The 20,420-nt window shown below is 38.4% G+C and overlaps 1 protein-coding gene across 1 annotated transcript; it reads left to right on the top strand.

Moving 5' to 3' along the window:
• The first annotated feature begins 770 nt into the window (after nucleotides 1-770).
• On the top strand, nucleotides 771-20,216 carry spo11 (SPO11 initiator of meiotic double stranded breaks). Its single transcript, XM_084427133.1, has 13 exons — nucleotides 771-1,196; nucleotides 1,294-1,407; nucleotides 2,299-2,387; nucleotides 3,380-3,446; nucleotides 3,940-4,048; nucleotides 4,206-4,292; nucleotides 4,585-4,621; nucleotides 7,573-7,682; nucleotides 7,754-7,853; nucleotides 9,144-9,181; nucleotides 10,329-10,405; nucleotides 19,551-19,662; nucleotides 19,839-20,216. Exons 1-13 carry the CDS (start codon nucleotides 1,105-1,107, stop codon nucleotides 19,956-19,958), a joined length of 1,152 nt encoding a protein of 383 aa, XP_084283259.1. The 5' UTR covers nucleotides 771-1,104; the 3' UTR covers nucleotides 19,959-20,216.
• The last annotated feature ends 204 nt before the right edge of the window (nucleotides 20,217-20,420 follow it).

Genomic DNA, 20,420 nt, shown 5'->3' with positions numbered 1-20,420 from the left:
AACATCAACATCAAGTTATAGGGTCCAGACCTGTTGCAAATATTCATTTGACGAGAGAGTAACACATGTTAGAAATTACATCAACATGGTTTAATGTCTGTTGTCATGCTTTAAAGAAGTACACTTATTTTGTGTTGACTAACATAAAGTACAAGTAGGCCTACTTGATTATAATATTAAGTTATAGTTAAATATATTTAGTTAGGCCAACTTCGTCATTACAAATAGCCTATGCAATCACAAATATATGTAAATTACATGACATACAAGTTTCAACATGACAGAACTCGCCAGAACACTTTAACCATATTTTTAAAGACAATGGAATAAATTATGACTAAATAGGCCCTATTCTGTATAATAATGTAACGTAGGCCTGGCCTACTACTCTGCTTTAAGTCCTATATGAGTCAGAAACACTTTAGTTCAGCTAATTGCATTTAATATTAACTATAATACATTTTAAATTAATTGCAATTAACATACACTGAAGTGTCCGAAAACATTAAATATGTAGCCTAGTAGTAGTACACACTTGAGTATGCTATGTAGGCCTATTGTTTTCGTAATAAGCAGTGTACTTTTTCACACTTCATGATGTTCTTGCCTGCACTGTTTCCTCCATATGACTTTCTTTCCTCTGTGGAACACAAAAGGTGAAATTTTAAAGAATACATGAGTATTATTTTATTTATTTATTTATTTTCAGTCGCTAGTGCGTTCCGCAAACCTGAGAGAATCTTACAAGCGCGCGGCAGATATACGCAGGCGCGCGCACAGCCGTTATCTGCTCAAAGCTGACGTGTTGAGTAGAAGATTGTTTTAACAAAATACATACTAAAAACCCGACTAGCATATTCAGTGGTTTTATCTTCGATTATTTGATCACTTAGCCGTTAATATCCATAAAAGTGACACCCATTCCGACGACTTACTGAGAGCTTCATCACTTGTTCTGACGCTTAATCCGCTAACGTTAACTCGCTCCAAACGCTAGCTAAACTGTTTTCCACTTACAAACAAACAAACAACAGCTACAACTGCAGCGAACGCAAAACATTTGTAACAATTTCGACTGCATTTGAGATAACTTACTTCCTTTAGATGGCTGAGCAGTTTACTGAGGTAGATCGTGTACGAGAGACGCTGCTCGAGAGTCTGGAAATGGCTGACAAACGCCAGGAGGACATCAGCAGGTGAGGTGACACCACGAGCAGAAATATTATTTTTTAATACTAATTTTAAAGTTTGTCAGCGTCATAATTGAATATAAATCCCCCTCTCCATTCACAGAGAGGATGTTTTGTCGCGCATTGAGAATGTCATTCAGACGATAGTCATCAGTGTGTCTAAAGGTGAAGCTCCTGTGCTGAAAGTGATGAACAGATCCAGCTGGACCAATGTCAGGTGTGTGTGTGTGTGTGTGTGTGTGTGCCTAATGTTTATTTACACAGCCTAATTAAGATATGCAGGACTTTATTTAAATAGGTTTGTTTATATCCTATCATTCTGTCGTTCTATCTATCTATCTATCTATCTATCTATCAATCTATCTATCTATCTATCTATCTATCTATCTAATATCTGACTGTCTGGCTGGTTGTAGTACTTAATCTGAACCTTCAACCTTTCAAATAAAGTAACTTCCCGACTCTAAATAGCTGTAATTTAATGATAGGATGAACTCTCTCTCTCTCTCTCTCTCTCTCTCTCTCTCTCTCTCTCTCTCTCTCTCTCTCTCTCTCTCTCATACACACTTGCAATCCTCTGAAGAGGTTTTCACTGTGCACAGTGTAATAGCTCTTGTGCAGAACAAAGAAAACTGTCTGGTCAGATCTACATCAAACCTCCCTAAAGCTTAAAGCCCGTTTCATCTGGGCCCCTCTAAGGCCAGGGTCCTGACAACTTGGAGAACGACTAGGCTTTTGGCTTACTGCTGTTATAAAGGTATCCTTCATGCTAGCAAAATGACTGATAGTTTTAATAGCAGATATGAGAATGAAAAATTTAAGTGAATAATTTCATCCCCCACAACAATAAAACCTCTCAGTACTTAGATTTCCAAGAGCAACATTTGGTTATGATCATCATAAGATTTCTCAGATGAGACATGGAGATGTTTTTCCCCAAAACATTTCACCCGCACACCCAGACATGAAGTATCTCCTGAAGTCATCTTCATTTCTTGTGCATATTTCAGGGCATGTTATGACTTTCTGCATATTAGTCAACAAAAAAAAACGAATAAAGACAAAAGAAAACGGAAATGAGCAAAAGCGATGTTGGTTTTATTCTCAGATTTCAGAAGTCTGTTGGTTTGGTACTGAAGGCAGATGTCTCTCTAACGCCTCTCCGATGTGACTGCCCTTCATCAGCAACCAAGTTTGGTGAGATCACACTGGGTTACTTGCTTTTGCATATTACAGATAATAAAATAGTAATTACCATCCAAATATACAAATCTATTTTTGACATTGACAAGAACATAACCAAACTTTCAGTTATTATACTGAGGAGTGTAATTCATTCCACAAAAAAAAAGTAATTTGACATACATTTTCTGCCTGTGGGACAATAAAAATCCCCATAGACTTGCAGTTATGCAGGGAACCAAGCCATATAGAGACCAAATTTTTTTTTTTTACATTGCTTTAACTCATCAAAAAAGTTAGAATATATGTGAGACATATATATGTTATAAAGTCAGAATTGCGAGATATAAACTCACAATTGCTTGTTATAAAGTCAGAATGGCAAGATATAAACGCACAATTGTGAGAAAAAAGTCAATTGCGAGTTTATTTCTCACAATTGTGAGTTTATATCTCGCAATTCTGACATCTTTTCTCAGAATTGTGAGATATAAACTCGCAATTGCGAGTTATAAAGTCCAATTCTAAGGAAAAAAAGACTGACTATAGACTGACTAGATATAACCTCGCAATTCTGACTTTAACACGCAATTCTGACTTTATATCATGCAATTCTAACTTTATATCTCCCAATTGCGTATTATAAATTTAGAATCGCGAGACATAAACATGCAGTTATGAAAAAAAAAATCAGAATTGCGAGATTATTTCTCGCAATTGCAAGTTTATATCTCACAATTCTGACTTTATAACACGCAAATGTGACTTTATATCACGCAATTCTGAGATAAAAAATCAGAATTCTGAGATAAAAAGTTAGAATTGTGAGATAAAAAGTCAGAATTCTGAGATAAAAAGTCAGAATTGTGAGATAAAAAAATCGCAATTACCTTTTTAATTTTTTATTCTGTGGTGGAAACAAGCTTTCATACCATATACCACATTGAATTGTGGAAAAATTCTATATTCTATTTTAACAAGATTTCTGGCATGTTCCTGTTTTACAGCCCTGATTCTGAAGCTCTTGTCTGTTATTTACAAACTTGTACAAAGTGACTCCTATGCTACTAAAAGGTAAGTGATAGCCATGTCAACACAGAACATGTCCACAAACTCTATAGGTTAAAATATGGTTAAACCTTTTCACCTTCACAAGATCAGTTTACATGCTCTTGTGTTGAGACAAATACATTTGGAAAAGTAAAAAAAAAAAAAAAAATCCATGTTCCATGCTTGTATGCATAAAAATGTTAAAAGTAAAATGGTGTTTAAAATAGTTTTAGATGGAGTTCAGCATGTCATACTGCAGGACTATATTTTGGCAAGTTTTTCTCCAGCGCCTTTAAGATATGACCTGTTTCATGTCTAAATATTTAACATTTTTATCAGCTTTTGCAGACCGTTTCATTCAAACCACCTGTGGATATAAGTGATGATGTGATTATAAATCAGCAAACAGCGTCATAAATCATCTGATATAGGGAGCAGGTGGAACCTTTGATTTTTTTTATGACGTGATTTGTCAAGTGCACCTGTGCGCTGAAATGTTTTCTCTTCGATCGGTCAGGGACATATACTATAATGACGTGCAGCTGTTTGGCTCACAGAGGACCTTGGATTTCATCGTGGATGACGTTTCGTGCTTGCTGAAGGTTCCTCGTAGGAGTCTACATGTTGTATGTGCATATGGCTCTAGTGTGTAGACTTTTATACACTCACACAAAAGCAAAACAAAGTGATTGTCATGTATTATTTAAGGCCTTGTTTGCATAGGTTGACCTTTGCATATCCACCAAAGAGAGTGTAAATAATTTCTTTTAATAATCCTCACAGCTTGCAACATCCAAAGGCTTCATCTCAGGTGATCTGTGTTATCTGGAGGAAGATGGCACAAAGGTGGACTGCAATTCCAGCTCCGCAGTGAGTCTAGATCGCCAGCCAACCTTTCTGTAAAGCTCACCTAATGTGCACTATATGCCAGAGCATGATTTATATAATCTCCTTCTGCCCAAAGCCATTCATCTGTAATTCGACTGGCAACTTTTTTAGAGCGTATCTGTCAAACATTCACATCTGTATAACTCAAATGCTGTTCCACTTTTGACACACCATTCTCAATCTACTCAATCATTTTGTCTCTCTGAAGTTTTGTCCATACTATTTTTGCTGTGAAATGATTTGAAATGTTTTCATAATTCTGTCCCCCCCCCAGGCTACCCCTGTGTCTTCCAATGTTAATGGCATCAGAAGTATCCTTCCTGCTCTCTTAAACCATGTAAAAGTAAAACACCACCATAATCCCTTGTCAGGTCAAGTCAAGTCACCTTTATTTATATAGCGCTTCATGCAATACAGATCGTTTCAAAATAGCTTCACATCAATAAACAGGGAAAATAACAGAATCAATGATGCAAACTTCATCAAATATGAGACAAATTCAAATTCTGCTGTAAAGCAACTTTTAAAAAGATAATAGTGTCATTATTCAGCTTGAGTCGGGTCATTGTTGGTTCATTCAGTTGATGGTGCAGAATTCGTCAGTTATGAAATTAATTCAACTCAGCTATAAGTAACTCTACAGAGGACAATAGTATCATCAAGTTTTTATTTCAGTTTTAGTTTTAGTCATTTTAGTACTTTAGTACAACTAAAAATAATTTCAGTAAGATGCAACTTTTCTCCCACCACCCACAACAAAACTCCTGGCCTACTGTTATCAGACAAACACCAGAGTCACTGTGATAATTAAGTTTAGTTTAGTTTATTTTTTTATAAAACACATTTCTACTGCCTCAAGTGCAGCCCAAAGTGCTGTACAAAGCCATCAATAGCCACTTTCCGACCAAGTAGTTACAGGAACTTAGTTCTAGGAACTGTCCACTTCTAAACAGTTCTATGAACTACTCTTCCCCCAAACTCGGTTTTGCTGTTTGCGTTCGCACTGGCCAAGTGGCCATAGGAACTGGTAGGAGGGGTAAGGGAGTGACGCAGGCACGGCGACTTTTATTTTGACGGCGCGACGGACCTTTATTTTGGCGGCGCTGAGAACGCCAGAGCAGACAATGCTCGCATTCTCTGTTTATTAGTTAGCGATCTGTCTAACAGTACTGTTTAACATGTTATTAGATAGAATTGTTATAGAAAGTACACAGTATATGAAAATAAAGTTATTAGCCTATGCCGTGTGGTTGATGTCCAGTGTTGCTAGCTGAGCAGAAATACATAATCATGTTTGACTTGGTCCCCTCAAAGTTAAATTGGATTTTCTCTTCAGCATAAAGGTTTAGAGGCCCATCTATCACTGTTTCCCATGTTTGTATCTAGTTTCTGGAGTAAATATATAGGCTATAATCTGTGTGTTTACATATAGCTGTTTTAAAAATGGCGGGTGCTGGTGTTTCACATGCGTTCGGTCATCAGCGTACACTAACGTCACGGGTAGTTCCTATAGTGCTGGTTTAGACCCTACTCTGAAGTAGGAGCTAAATTAGTTCCTCCAAATGGAGTTCCTAGAACTAAAGTCGTTCCTAGTCGGCGTGTTCGCACCGCAGGAACGGGTACTTTAGCCAATAGTTCTAGGAACTGTGAAAAGGTTCCTCCGGTCGGAAAGCGGCTAGTAAAACCAAAAACAGACAATACAAAACACAACAACATAAAATTAATATTTAGTTCTCTCCTAGGTCAGAGTCAAACGGCAAGCTGTAAAAGTGCTTCTTCAAAGCCGTTTTAAAAGAGGGCAGAGTGGGGACAGAGCGGATGGCAAGCGGCAAGTTATTCCATAACCTCGGACCGGCTATCGAAAAGGCGCGATCACCTTTTCGCTTGAGTCGGGAGCGCAGTACCTGGAGCATTCATTTATCTGCTGATCTCAGATTCTTTACTGGCTAGTGCGGAATAATAAGATCTGACAGATAGGAGGGCGCGAGACCATTTAAAATGTAAAAAATTATTAATAAGGCCTTGAAGTCGATCCGAAATCTGATAGGTAGCCATTGAATGGATGTTAGAATCGGGGGTAATTCTGTCCCTCTTTCTCATACCGGTCAATAGTCTAGCAGCGGCATTTTGAACCAGCTGCAATCGATTCACCAATGACTGAGAGAGTCCTAAATACACCACATTACAATAGTCCAGTCTGGATGATATAAAAGCATGGATGATCGTCTCCAAATCTCTAAATGAGAGCATAGGTTTCATTTTAGCTATTAATCTTAAGTAGTAGAAACTAGTTTTCACCACAGCACCAACTTGTTTTGCAAAATTCAATTCAGAGTCAAAAAATACACCCAGATTTTTTGTGCAGGGGTGAACATTTCTGGAGAGTGGCCCCAAGTATCTAGAGATAAGTGGCGAAGAGCTAAGAGGGCCAAAAACAACAACATCAGTTTTGCTCTCATTTAAGTGGAGAAAATTCTTAGCCTTTACATCATCGAGACACTTAACAAGCTTGGAACAGGACTTATCAAGTGGATGTAGTGGGACATACAATTGAGTGTCGTCAGCATAACAGTGGTATGTGATCTCATATTTCCTGAAAATAGATTATTAATAATTAATAATTAAATTAAATTAAGGCGGAATTAAATCATAAGACTTTCGGAGATCCTTTCTGACCTGTGCTAAGTGCCTCATGGTTGTGCTTCCCAGTGATGTGTGGGATTTTTGGCACAATGGAGTCTTTTAAATCACAGAAATTATTCACATTGATATAGTTATGTCACTGCTCTACCAAAGTTAATTGTAGCTTTTAAAGGGATATTTCACCCAAAAAATAAAATGATGTTGGAAGTTGTTCCAAACCTGTATGAGTGCCTTTCTTCATGTTGAACACAAAAGAAGATATTTTGAAGAAATGTCATTAACCAAACAGTTGATAAGACCCCATTGACTTCCATAGTATTTGCATTATATATACTATGGAAGTCAATGGGGCCCATCAACTGTTTGGTTACCCATATTCTTCAAAATATTTTCTTTTGTGTTCAGCAGAAGAAAGAAATTCATACAGGTTTGAAACAACTTGAGGGTGAGTAAATGATGACATCATTTAATTTTTTGGGTGAAATATCCCTTTAAGAAAACAGAGCCAAATACATTAAAATATAAAAATATTATAATTTATATTTAATTTGAAGGACTGTATGAATGAACTTCATACTCTCTGTCGTATTATGTATTACATTCCTTAGCAACATATAAGACATTGTATCATCTGCAAAATTCATTCTGATCGTGGAGAAAGATGCAACATTCCAGAGGCTACTGGACGATGATTTTTGTACCAGACTTTCGCCCTGTATCATCATAACAGTAAGCGTCTGTTAGATCAGTGCTGGTGTGTATTTTCAAGGCCTGAATGTTTGGTCTTGTGTGTTCATCAGGGTAAAGGGATGCCTGATGTCAACAGCAGACTGATGGTGAGGAAACTGTGGGACGCGCTACACGTCCCAGTTTTTGCTCTGGTGGATGCAGATCCTCATGGTACAAACACACACACACATTTATTAATCATGCTTACATCATGTTGCTCATTCAAGAATGAGGGATTTTAGGGTGGCAACTACCCAAAACCATTGTTGGTGAAAGTTACTTTTAGAGTAATGCGTTACAATATCGTCTTACTCCCTGAAAAAGTAACTAATTGTCTTACTTAGTTTTTTATAGAAAGTAATGCGTTATGTTACTATTTTTGGCAAATGTAGAGGTTTATCTAAAGTCCTTTTAGCTTATTTGTATGGTTGAATTTAATCATCCGAGGTCAGCAGCAAAGACATTGGTTAATAAAGTGAGATTAAATACATAAAGTGTATTTGTGTAATTCAAGATTGCAGGTTTGTGTAATATTCTGAGTTTGCATTTCACTGTTTTTATTCATTTTGAGGAATACTGAACCTATTTTTGTGCAAGTCAGATGAGTAAATGCCTCACATTTAGTCCAGAACTACAATAACCGTCATGTTTACACACAGCGCGCACAACACCTCTGCACTTACTCACGATTTCTCTCAACATGAGGACAAGAAGATGTGTTTCTTATTTGAAAAGTAATCTGATTAAGTAACTCGCATTGTAATACCCCCAACACTGCCCACAACACCCCTAGCATCTTTGTGAAAAACTGCGCTTAATTGTATTGAATGTGCACTTGTAGTCTTTGAAGCATATTTTGTTACTTGCATATAATATAATATTAATGAAATAAAACGCCAGCTAAGTGTACTTAAAAAAAGTACACTGTCATGACTTTTAAATGCAATTTTTTTAGTGAATTTAATTCTAAATTGCTTCCTCGTTACAAAGTGTAATTACAAACATATTTAAATACATGACATATTAGTTTTAATAGAAATTACATTATAGAATATCTCTCAAGGTGTCAATGAAAAGGCTCAAATTATTCAGTGTTAAGGTTACTTAAAAAATGTCATGTTCTCTGCAATATGTAATTTATACTTAGTAAAGTTATTGAACTACAAACACACATGTACGCAAAGATAACAAACACACGCATCGTTCGCATGAGTTCATCGTTCCCTGAGAACAACCAATCCTGCAGTGATTTTCATTTGTGGCAGGTCTAGTGCAGTTTAGCATGAACATGAAGGCCCTGCTATTTCTGTCACTGTCATTATCAATGACTCCAGCGCTGTCTGTGCATGTGTAATGCTTTACTTTGTTCTCGGGCGTATTAAGTTGTCCCAAAGGATAATTGCAAGGGTATGGTGGTGATTGCAGAATCAGCCTCTCTCCCTTTTTTTTTTTTTTCCCCAGGCATCGAGATCATGTGCGTCTACAAGTATGGCTCACTGGTAAGTCCTGTTTCCTACTATTTCTGTGCAATTTCCAGTGAGGCCTGCACAGTTTTGCATTGCGGTGACATGTAATTATTCTTCTCTCTTTGTGGCAAGACAAAAAAGAGGAAGCACTCATTCATGAACTTCAAATTTACCCTTGTGGAAAAAGTAAAGCGTTTCTACATGTGTATGTGTGACACATCTGCAGAGTGTGTGGCTACATTTTGGCTGTTTAACTCGCTTTCACATACAGAATCCTGCAGTACAAAAATCTTTTTCTCAATGAGTTTTTTTTTTTTGTGTGTGTGTCATTTTCCATTATAAAATATCTAAACTAATATGAATGAAAAAATAATATAATAAATGTATACAAATTTTATTATATACTTTTAAATACTTGCATATTGTAACACAATATTACATATTTACTAGAGAAGCAAAATTGTGTTAAATAATAAGACAATATACACGACCATTCAAAAGTTTGGGGTCGAAAGATTTTTTTATGTTTTTGAAAGAAGTCTCTTCTGCTCACCAAGGTAAAGTAAAAACAGTAAATACAGTTAAAACAGTAACATTGTGAAATATTAGTACAATTTAAAATAACTGTTTTCTGTTTAAAAATTAAATGTAATTTTAATATATTTTAAAATGTAATGATATGCTGCTCAAGAAACATTTCTTATTATTATCATTATTGAAAGCAGTCATGCTGCTTAACATTTTGGTGGAAACCATGATACACTTTTTTCAGGATTCTTTAATGAGTCGAAAGTTCATAAGAACGGCATTTATTTTAAGTCTTTTGTAACATTATAAATGTCTTTACTGTCACTTTTGATAAATTTAATGTGTCTTTATCAAATCAAGTTTTCATTCAAAAAATGTTATCTATTCTACACCAACCTTACACAGTTTTGCTTCTCAGTTACAATTTTATTATTAAATTTGATACAATTTTATATTGAAAAAAGACAAAAATTCGTGTAAATTATTTTGTTTGCAGGCCTTTCAAAGCATCCAGCACATTAAAACGAATACATGCAGTGACTGTAACATTTCATATACTTAAACCTGAACATATACTTAATAAATCATGTTGGCTTGTTCAATGTCTGTCGGCCGTCCAGCTTTAGGAACTCTAACTGTCATTTGTCCACAGTCAATGGCCTTCGAGGCCCACAGTCTGACTGTCCCCAGTGTGCTGTGGTTGGGCCTCCTGCCTTCAGACATCCAGAGGTTTGGGAAAGTCAACTCATTACTCTGCTCTGTGGTTTGTGATTGAGGCTGGGCTTGCTCTGGTTTCCGTTTTCTGGCTTTTTTTTGTTTTGGTTTTTGTTGCTGTTGCTGTTTTTTATTTCCTTCCTCTTGAAAGCTATTTTTAAGTGGATGTGTCAACTGTCATGGACTTCAGAAATCAGAATATCTTTTTTTTGGGAAAATAGAATAAACTACAGAAGAAAGAAATGTTAACTGCCGTTGTTAGCACCATGTAGCCTACGTGATATGTTAAACACTTGCCACTTTGCAAGGTACATTATCTAGTATCGCTTACGTTTCTTTTGTGCTTTTAGAAGGGGAATTAATGCCACACTACCAAAAATTGGCAGTTTCCCATCTTTCAGCCCAGTTCTGAGTGGTAGCTTGTACAGAATGCAGCAGACCACCATGATCTGGCATACTTTATCTGTACAACATCACCCTAGAAAACTGAATCGGCTTTTTCAAATGCCGAAAGCGCACTTGATTATACTGCGTGTATGGATATAGACCCAGTTAAGACTTCATTTTGATCACTTTAATTTGATTAAGGTCATTATTTGATAAAAAAAAAAACTAGGGGTGTGACGAGATCTCGTGATATTAAAATGTGATATTTCTCGTTGAGGTGAAAAGCTTTCTCGCTATATTAGCATGAAGGAGTTGAATTTGTGGCAAAACCTTTTACAGTACTTGCATTATGTCGTTCTGTCTCAAACTCAGAAAGTAGAACTGAAATGACATTCATTTACAAGATAGGGCTGTCACGATTCCTAGATTAAATTTGAGTGCTCAATAAAAAAAAACCTGCGCTTAACCCCTGGTTATTGTCCTTCTAAATGCCGTTTTTAACCCCGGGTAATTAAGATGTAGTGTTAACCCCGCATTGCGGTGCCAACATTGTACTTTGTGAAACGGAACGGTGTTATGTTACCGCTGAATGCTTGGCAATAGACAACCAGTTGCATACTCATTTTTGTGTACTTTGGACACGGAAACACTGCTCATTGTAACTGTAAATTCAGGGTTTGAGAGGAAAAATATCAAATGCTGACAGAAAACGTAACAATTTTAGTGAAGAAGAGACTTCTTTCTTACCTTTATAGTCCGTAATGTCCATTCAAAGGGTCACCCCATAAGGGACTTCATTTTTTAGTTACATTGAACAGTTCTGTCGTCTCCCCGTCAGCACACCCTTCGACGATGAGACCCTGAAATCATTGTTTTTGATTGAGGCCAACTACCTCCAGCCAGTAGACCTCCTAGACACCCAGGGACTAGACTGGAGCGAGCATCTACCCCCGATCCAGACTACAGCCAAACCCAGAGCCCAGCCCACCACCACCCTCGACCGCGGAGACTTTGCGAGAGAGGGAAAGGGAGAGCCCCGACCATCGCCCCGTAGCCGGTGCGCCAGAGTGAGTCTGACCAGGCGTGTGAGCCCGCGACACCAGCGGCTGAGGGGACACTGGTAGAAGAGGACACTGAGGACTGGCTGATTAACCTGGATATGGAGGTACTGCCTCCCACCTTATCCCATCCGATATTATCTGTTTATTCTTCATCATTGCTATTTCAAGACAGTAGTAAGACTGTATCATCAACCTGTTGGGAATTGGAATTGCTGTTATTGAATACGTCAAGTTTACCTCCTCTGTCGCCTTCACCGCAAAGCTCAGCCAGTCCTCCAGCCCTGCCTCTGCTGGATGCCTGCAGCCCTTCTTCTCCCCCGGGAACACCTTGCTGTGACGTGAAGCCTCAGGTTGTGCAACCACCAGCCTTGCCCGAGCAAAAGGATCCTGTGGCTCCGCCTCTGGCCTCTGATCCCTTCGTTCCACCTCTTCCCGTCGACCTGTCGGCTTCGCCTAGGCTTCTCCCACCTTGGGCTCCACCAGAGACCCTCGACCTTGTGGGTTCCCTCGTCCCACCAGCTCCCCCTTGGTCAGTCGTCACTCTACTTCCGCCACAGACTTGCCAGCCTTCAGCTGTGCTCAGTCCCTCCACCCCTACGGCTACAGAGGGTTCCTCCTTCCCTCCGGCTCCACCTCTGTCCTTTATTACACCGGCCCACCCTCAGTTCTGAGGAGAGATCGTTCTTTTTCAGAATCCACAGGAAAAATAGGCGCTGGTTAGCCTTCTTGACCATTGTGGAGCTGTTGATTGTCCATGTAAGGTAATTGGATGTGTGAATCCCTAGGAATTTAAAACTAGTGACACAGTCCACTACCTCATCATTGATATTGATGGGTGTGTATGCTCGACGTTTCTCCTTTCTAAAGTCTACTATGAGTTATTTGGTTTTCTTAGTGTTGAGCAACAAGTTTTTATCAGTGCACCATGCAGCTATGCGGTCCACCTCCTTCCCTGTAGGCTGACTCGTTGTTCTTGATTAGTACGATCACTGTGGTGTCGTCTGCAAACTTGACAACGATGTTAGAACCACGTACAGGATCGCAGTCATAGGTGAAAAGGGAATAGAGGAAAGGACAAACAGCCCTGTGGTACACCAGTGCTAAGAATGAGGGTAGAAGAGCAATGGTGGTCTAACCAAACATACTGGGGTCTGTTGGTCAGAAGGTTCAAAAGCCAGTTGCAGAGTAAAGTACTGATACCCTAGTCTCTAAATTTGATGATTAACCTGGATGGGATGACAGTGTTGAACTCTGTACTAAAATCAAGGAACAGAATTCTAGTGTGAGTGTCTTTATTGTCCAAATGAGAGAGAACTGAGTGCAGCCTTATGGAAATTGCATCTTCTGTGCTCCTATGTTTGCGATAGGCGAATTGACAAGTATCCAGTGTGGGTGGGAGACAGGTTTTGAGGTGTGCCAAGACCAACTGCTCAAAGCACTTGGTGATGATGGGGGTAAGCGCTAGGGCTGGGACGGTATGGATTTTTTCTTACCGCGGTTGAAAAGCAAGAAATTCCCGCGGTATTGCGGTAAACCGCTTTAAACCTCAACCCCCCTCCCCACCCTCCCCCAGTTTTTTTTCTGTGACGTCGCGGCTGGAACAACAAACAAATTTGGCGATGATGATCTCAGGTACTGTTTATGTGCTTTATTTAATGTTAAAAGCATGCAATGTGACTTTGAATATCGTTTAGTGCTCCAGCTTTGTAGCTGTAAAAGCAACAATGGATAATTCACCTCAGATCTTGAAATTAAACAAATGGAAACAAGAACGTTCAAACTGTGAACATACAAGTGTTTTCTTTGGCAAATATTGTTTTAGTAACTCAGAAGCCTATGTATTTTTAATAATGTTTAAATGGTGTAATATTTATGAATTTAATTATGTAGCCTACTTATCCATTTTCTTGCAAGTGCCGTCAAGATTCCTCTCTGGTGCTGTGAGTGTGCACTTGACGCGACACCGCGAGGGTTAACAAATGCGGTCTTCACGTGAGAGAACTGTGTTAAATAAGCACGTGCAATTAAAAGTTGAGGTCCTGCTTTTACTTTTTTTTTATTTACGGTGCGGCTTGGACGTGGCGTCCGTCGAAAATAGACTAGGCGCCTATCTTTAGCGAAGCGGCGCGGAGAGAGCTTCTGAAACGCGCCGCGTCGTGGCTGTTGTAAACACAAGCATTGACTAGAGTGGGCGCGATCAGCTCCGGGAGCCGCGTCGCAGCAGTAACGTGCCACAGGGGTTATAGTCAATAGCCTACAAATGGAATGTTATTATGTGTCGTCATGGAACAACTTGCGAACGGTCAGATTTGCTCCATCTTTTGATGATGGTTTGTTTAGAAAACCTTGAATCCATGTAAGACACAATGTTATTAGACACAATCCATGTCATTAGAATCAATGAATCTATGTCATTAGACACAACGTGAACACGTGAAGGCCAGTGTGTGTTTTTTTTTTGTTTTTTTTTGCGGTGATGACGGTGACAAGCTCAGACCCGCGGTAGGCGTCACGTGACCGCGGTATTGCGGTAATGCGGTAACCGTCCCAGCCCTAGTAAGCGCTACTGGGCGGTAAGCATTAAGGCACGTTGCGGTGGAGTTTTTTGGTATTGGTACAATAGAAGTGGTCTTGAAGCAGGTAGGCACAGCAGCTTGTGCAAGAGACAGGTTGAATAAGCCTGTCAGAACGCCCGCCAGTTCTGCAGCACATGTCCTAAGAACACGTCCAGGAATGCCATCAGGCCCTGCCGCTTTCCGTGCATTAATCCTGCTCAATGCTGCGCTGACTTCACTGGTTGTGATTGTAAATGGCTGGTGGTCTGCAGAAAGCTACATTTTTGTTTGTCAGTTCCTGGTTATCCCTTTCAAAGCGAACATAAAAGTTATTTAAAGGGATAGTTCACTTTGAAATTAAATGTTGGTATGTTTTAGCTTACCTCAAGGGCATCCAAGATGTAGGTGTCTCTGTTTCCGCAGTAGTTTCAATTTTTATATTTTTAGGTCAAACCGTTCTTGTCTGTCAGTCATATAAGGTCACCACCTCAATGGTCTATGGTCACCACCTCAAAGAGCATGCACAGAGAAGTCCAAATTAAACAATTCCCCATCGTAAGTACACATTGATGGCCTAAGACACGAAATGAGCGGTTTGTGTGAGAAAACGAACAGTATTTATATCGTTTTTACCTCTTGTACACAACTACGTCCAAGTGATCTGAGGGCGCGCGCGCTTCCTGGTGTGTGACGTGTGCGTGCGTTCTGGCTTCAGATTGGACGTGGTTGTGTACAAGAGGTAAAAACGATATAAATACTGTTCGTTTTCTCACACAAACCGCTCGTTTCGTGTCGTTTGAGGTGGTGACCATAGACCCGCATTAAATGACTGACAGACAAGAACGGTTTGACCTAAAAATATCAAAATTGAAACTACTGCGGAAACAAAGACACCTCCATCTTGGATGCCCTTGAGGTAAGCTAAAACATACCAAAATTTTATTTCAAAGTGAACTATCCCTTTAAATCATTAGTCTGTTGAAACCGGTCCTGCAGTTCAGAGTCTGCTCCCTCTGGCCACACTTTGATTGTCTTCACTGTAGGTTCCACACGTTGAATAAGTGATAAATACGTGGGGAAAAAGGAACAGTGTTCCTACTGATTAATGCCTATTGCACTTAATTTTTTTTGCAAAAAGAAAGAAAGCGCGAATAAAATAACATGTCATTCACATTATAGGCTAATTAACTCTACGCACTGTCATGTCAGGGTGACGACTAGGTCGAGCCTGTTCTGAAGACTCCCGTTAATTGACTGCATGGGAAGAGAGCGTGTCTTTTTCAGGCAGACAGCAGGCCTAACAATCATTTGATTGGTTCAACCGCCACCCGCCCGAATTTAATTAAAATATAATTTTTCGTCACGTCATCCGCCCGATCCGTGGTTTATCTCTACAGGAGACATGCTGATAAAATCAAGGGAGGACCGTCTTTAAGTTGGAGTGATTGAAGTCACCCGCAAAAAAAAAAAAGCCGCTTCTGGGTGAGTTGTTTGTTGTTTGCTAATGGCTTTCATTGCAAGCTTAGCATTAGCGCCGGTTGAATGTATACTGCAGTAACTGTTGTCAATGTAAATTCTCCGGGCATATAAAAGGGTCTACATTTAACCATAAGAAATTCCAGGTTAGGTGAGCAGTGTCTTCCAGTGATAACAGAACTTGTGCACCAAGCTTTATTTATATAAATGCCCAACCCTCCGCCTCTGGTCTTACCGGAGTCTTCTGCCGTCCTGTCTGCCCGGAGAACGAAGCGTTCAGCTAACTCAATATTAGAGTCCATAATTCTCTTATTGCAGGTAATGCACAGGCGAAGTTTGTCCATTTTATTGACCAGTGACCAGACATTAGCGAGAAAAATGCTAGGTAAAGAGAGCCGATGTGGTGTTAACTTTAACTTAGCTCTTAAGCCTTTGTTTACGGTCCTGTCGCTGTCTGCGAGCACTTCCGCCCGGCCGGGCAAAGTGAGCAGCCTCCGATGTTCTGGAGATCTCTGGGATGAGTCGCGAAATCGGCAATAAAAGTAACAGAATGTTGTAATCCAATACAGGGTTCCCGCGGGGTCTTAAAAAGTCTTAAATTCAGAACTTTAAATTTAAGGCCTTAAAACGTCTTAAAAACAGCCAGATTTTCATCCGCGGTCTTAAATTTCATTTAGTCAGGTCTTAAAAAAGATTTTACCCTCGTTCATTTCCAGAAACGCTGGCTGCAGAAAGTTATTACAAAGTAGCAAAAAAGTATCGAAGTCGCTCGCCAAGAGGCAGTTCACATATCGCGTCTTTTTCGCGCTCAAGTTCATTCAAATGTAGGCGCGCTGTAAGCACGCTTATAATTGAAGCGACGCGCTCGTTTTTTTCCAGGCGCAGAAACATGAAAAAAGACATGAAGGATGCGGGTGCACCCAAACACTACGGGTGTTTTTCTCTTCTCCGTAAATAAATCTTGTAACAGAGCTACAGCAAGTGTTTTTCGGCGGTGGAAATCCATTAGCCACTAAAACTTTTTTGTCATTGTGGAGAGCGCAGTGCATGGTTGCATAGCAACGACAGACGCCACGGGAAAATCGGACCGAATTTTACTATTAATAATAAAAGATAAGCTAAACTGTATAGTAAATGTCAGTAAATCATTTTTTTATAAAAAGAATGAGTCAAAAAAGATAAATTAAAGTCTGAAATATGTGAGGTTTATCTTTTTATAAAAACCTTTTTTGTCAACATTATTTGAACTTGTACATGTTAGTATATAACGTGTTGCAATACACTTATAAAATCTGGCTATCATTTTTAATCGTATTATTTTAATGTTTATGTTAGTGTGTATTGATGCTAATTTTATTTGTTATTTGCTGTTTTTCGACATAAAACTTGTATTCCCAGTATTAGTATAATACTAGTATACTAGTATTAGTACTTTTTGAACAGGATTCTGTGATAACAGTGGTAATTTTTGGCACTATAATAATTAAATGAAATGTTCATGCCATTTCATCTCTAGTTATGATCAACTAAAATCAACTAATTATGTGTTTTTTACAGTAGGCCTATAATATGCAAAGTACAATTTTCTATAAAATAATTATATCTGATTCTGTTCTTTTCTCTGACACGCGTTGTTGGGTCTGGAAGGTTACTAATGTGATTGCTTTATCTGTAAATTAAGTTAATGCTTTTTCAATTACTGAATTCATTGAAATAAAATGAATTCTTTGATTTGAATATTTTTTGGGCAATGCGTCGTGTAGGTCTTAAATTTCAATCTTTATGGTCTTAAAATGTCTTAAAAAGGTCTTAAATTTGACTAACTGAAACCTGCAGGAACCCTGCAATACCCATAAGTTCCTGTCTGCTGTAAGATGTTAAAGCAAAGCTGTTCTGAATGAACAAAGTAGCCAGGAATAAATAGAACACTGCTAAAACGCAAAAACTGGGGAGACGTTGAGCCTCGCGTTGTGCACGCGCCGCCATTTTTTTACATAGCTACTGACTTTGAATCTGGATTCTGATCTGGATTGTAGGTTTGTGTATTGAAATGCACAAACTGCATGTAAAAGGGGTCAGCTGTTCAGTGAATTCACCAATCTGAATGACAGCATGCATTCAAAAAAGCGCTGGAAACATCCTCAGGTATTTTTGCTCTGATTCCGACAGCATCAGCACATTCATGCTGCCAGTTTCCTGCTCCACCTCATCCCAAAAACACTACTGGACTGAGATCCTGCATGTTTGTAATGCACTAATGTCATGTCTGTAAAGGCAGGATTTGTAGAACAACACTCTCCTTAAAGTCTACATGAAATTAAGAAGACTGCTCACAATTCTCAGCACAGATGTATTGAATTAAAGTAATGTGTTTCAGTTTTCTGATTTAATCTGCTACACCAAAGTATGATAGCTGAACAGAATTGATTCTGGCCTGGTCTTATAATTTTATAAAAACACATTCTGTTCTGATAAAAAATTGTTATTTGAGCAGTGAAGTTCTCATCATTTTTACAGTGGCTTTTGGATTTATACATTATTTTTGTCATGGCAGCAAGGTTGTAAAATTAGATACAACTTTACACAGAAATGTTTAGTAAGCAATTTTTTTTACACTACAGTTATTTTAACATGCATATTGTTTACGTCTTGTAGCTTTACTATTGAAATGTACTATTTACATTTCCATTGTAAGTGCCTCACTATAACCCAGAATTTTACTTTTTTCTTTTTTTTTTTAAAGAAAAGGAGGGACAGCCCTTGTGAAAAATGAACTGAACTGAATGTGCAGTTGTAGTGTACTTCAAATCTTATTTTTTTTAAACTGTAGTTACAGTTAATGTAATATCAATGAAATAAAAGACCACTTAAGTGTACTTAAAGAGTTTCTGGCACTTTAAAAGTGCACTTTGTTGTAATGTCAGATTAAAAGTTGTACTTTAAAGTACATTTTAAATCATGTTTTAATAATCTTTTGTCGTGATTTAAATAAATACACTTATTTTAAAGTGTTGACTAACACACTAAAGCACATGTAAAGTACTTGATTATAATTTTAACTGTTGTGTGTTATTTGATATTATATTTAAAGTTAATCAACTGCAGCTTCAGCATTATAAATGTGTAATTACAAATATATTTAAATGGCATTAGAGTATATTTTAGTCTACCGTAAATGCCTGTCAGTGAGTACATTCAGCAGTAACTTTAACCATATTAAAGTCTAAAGACAATAGAATTGTGAAAATACATATAAAGATGTACTTAAGTCCTAGTGAAGTAGGTATAAAAGCACTTTAAAGTTCAGCTAATTGCGTTTAATATAAATTTAAGCGAATAGCATTTTCATTTTCAATTGCAGTTAACATGCAGTTAAGTGTCTGAAAACACTACACTTCACACTTACAATTTTAATGTATATTATTTCTGTAATGAGCTCTCTTTTTAAAGCATTGCTAAAGAAGTCATTTTTGTGCTAATCATTATGTGCTGTTTTATTGAATCCAGATTAGTTCCAGTCACTTGATTTTCTATTTGTGTCTATCTGCATCAACTAACACTAGTGCCAAGTTAAGTGGCCAGCGACTATATGTAAGAGTAAATTGCTGAGATTATGTTTGTGTGTACATTGTTATGAATGCACAAGGCCTCATGGTGTCTGTATTTGAATGTCTGTCACAGGTACAGAGTGCCGGAGGAAAGTATTATTCCATTTTCTCAAGCAGATGAGCGTAAAATCAACAGCTTGAGGAACAGAAACTACATCACCTGCCAGCCTGCGTGGGAGAGAGAGGTGCCTCATTCCATGCTTCTATACATTTAAGACATGACAAAGGCAATATGCAAAGGACAGACGATATGGTCAAAGATGCGTCTGTGACATTAGTGTTTTGACAGGTGTTTGCAGAGGCCAAGAATGTGAATGATGTCGCCTAATCTATGTGTCTGTGTGATTATTATTTTTTTCAGGTAGAAACGATGCAGAGACTGAAGCAGAAAGCTGAGATCCAGTCCCTGGCATCTATCGCTCCTCATTTCCTCACTCGAGTCTACCTGCCAAATAAACTGCGCTATGGAGGCTGGATATGAGCATCTGCTGCCCTCTACTGGAATATGTATGCCACACATGTAGCGTGTTTTCGCATGAAGTGCATGATTGAATACTGTACAGATGTTACAGCGTGTTCTACTTATGTTAGATGAGCAGTTATGTTGGATTACCGTCACTGTAGACTGTGAGTTATGAGCTTGAATATGCCATACATCATCTGAGCTGTTTTGTTAAAGCTGCTCTGGACTGTCACGTTTGCATTGGCGGTGAATATTATGGAATAAATGAACGTAACGAACCCTTCTCTTTCACCGTGAACTTAGTTATTTTATATTTTAAAATACTTGGGTAAATTAAGTCATCAGTTTCTTTAAAAATAAAGGTAGATTTAAATATTTAAATCATGGTTACGATGATTTAGCCCGGAAAGTGTGAGTTAATGGTAGGGTAGGCAATTTCAGATTTGCAATTTTTATTGCAAATAAGCAATAAAGCAGAAG

This window comes from Rutilus rutilus (genome assembly GCF_951802725.1).
Source record: "Rutilus rutilus genome assembly, chromosome: 13".
Classification (NCBI taxonomy): Eukaryota; Metazoa; Chordata; class Actinopteri; order Cypriniformes; family Leuciscidae; genus Rutilus; species Rutilus rutilus.
The sequence above is the reverse complement of the archived record's forward strand: the minus strand, read 5'-3'. Positions and strand labels throughout refer to the sequence as shown.

Coding starts and splice junctions, on each gene's coding strand:
- spo11 (XM_084427133.1), top strand. CDS start 1,105: ATGGCTGAGCAGTTTACTGAGGTAGATCGTGTACGAGAGACGCTGCTC. Junction 3,447..3,939: donor GACTCCTATGCTACTAAAAG/GTAAGTGATAGC, acceptor TCGATCGGTCAG/GGACATATACTATAATGACG. Junction 7,683..7,753: donor CGCCCTGTATCATCATAACA/GTAAGCGTCTGT, acceptor TGTGTTCATCAG/GGTAAAGGGATGCCTGATGT.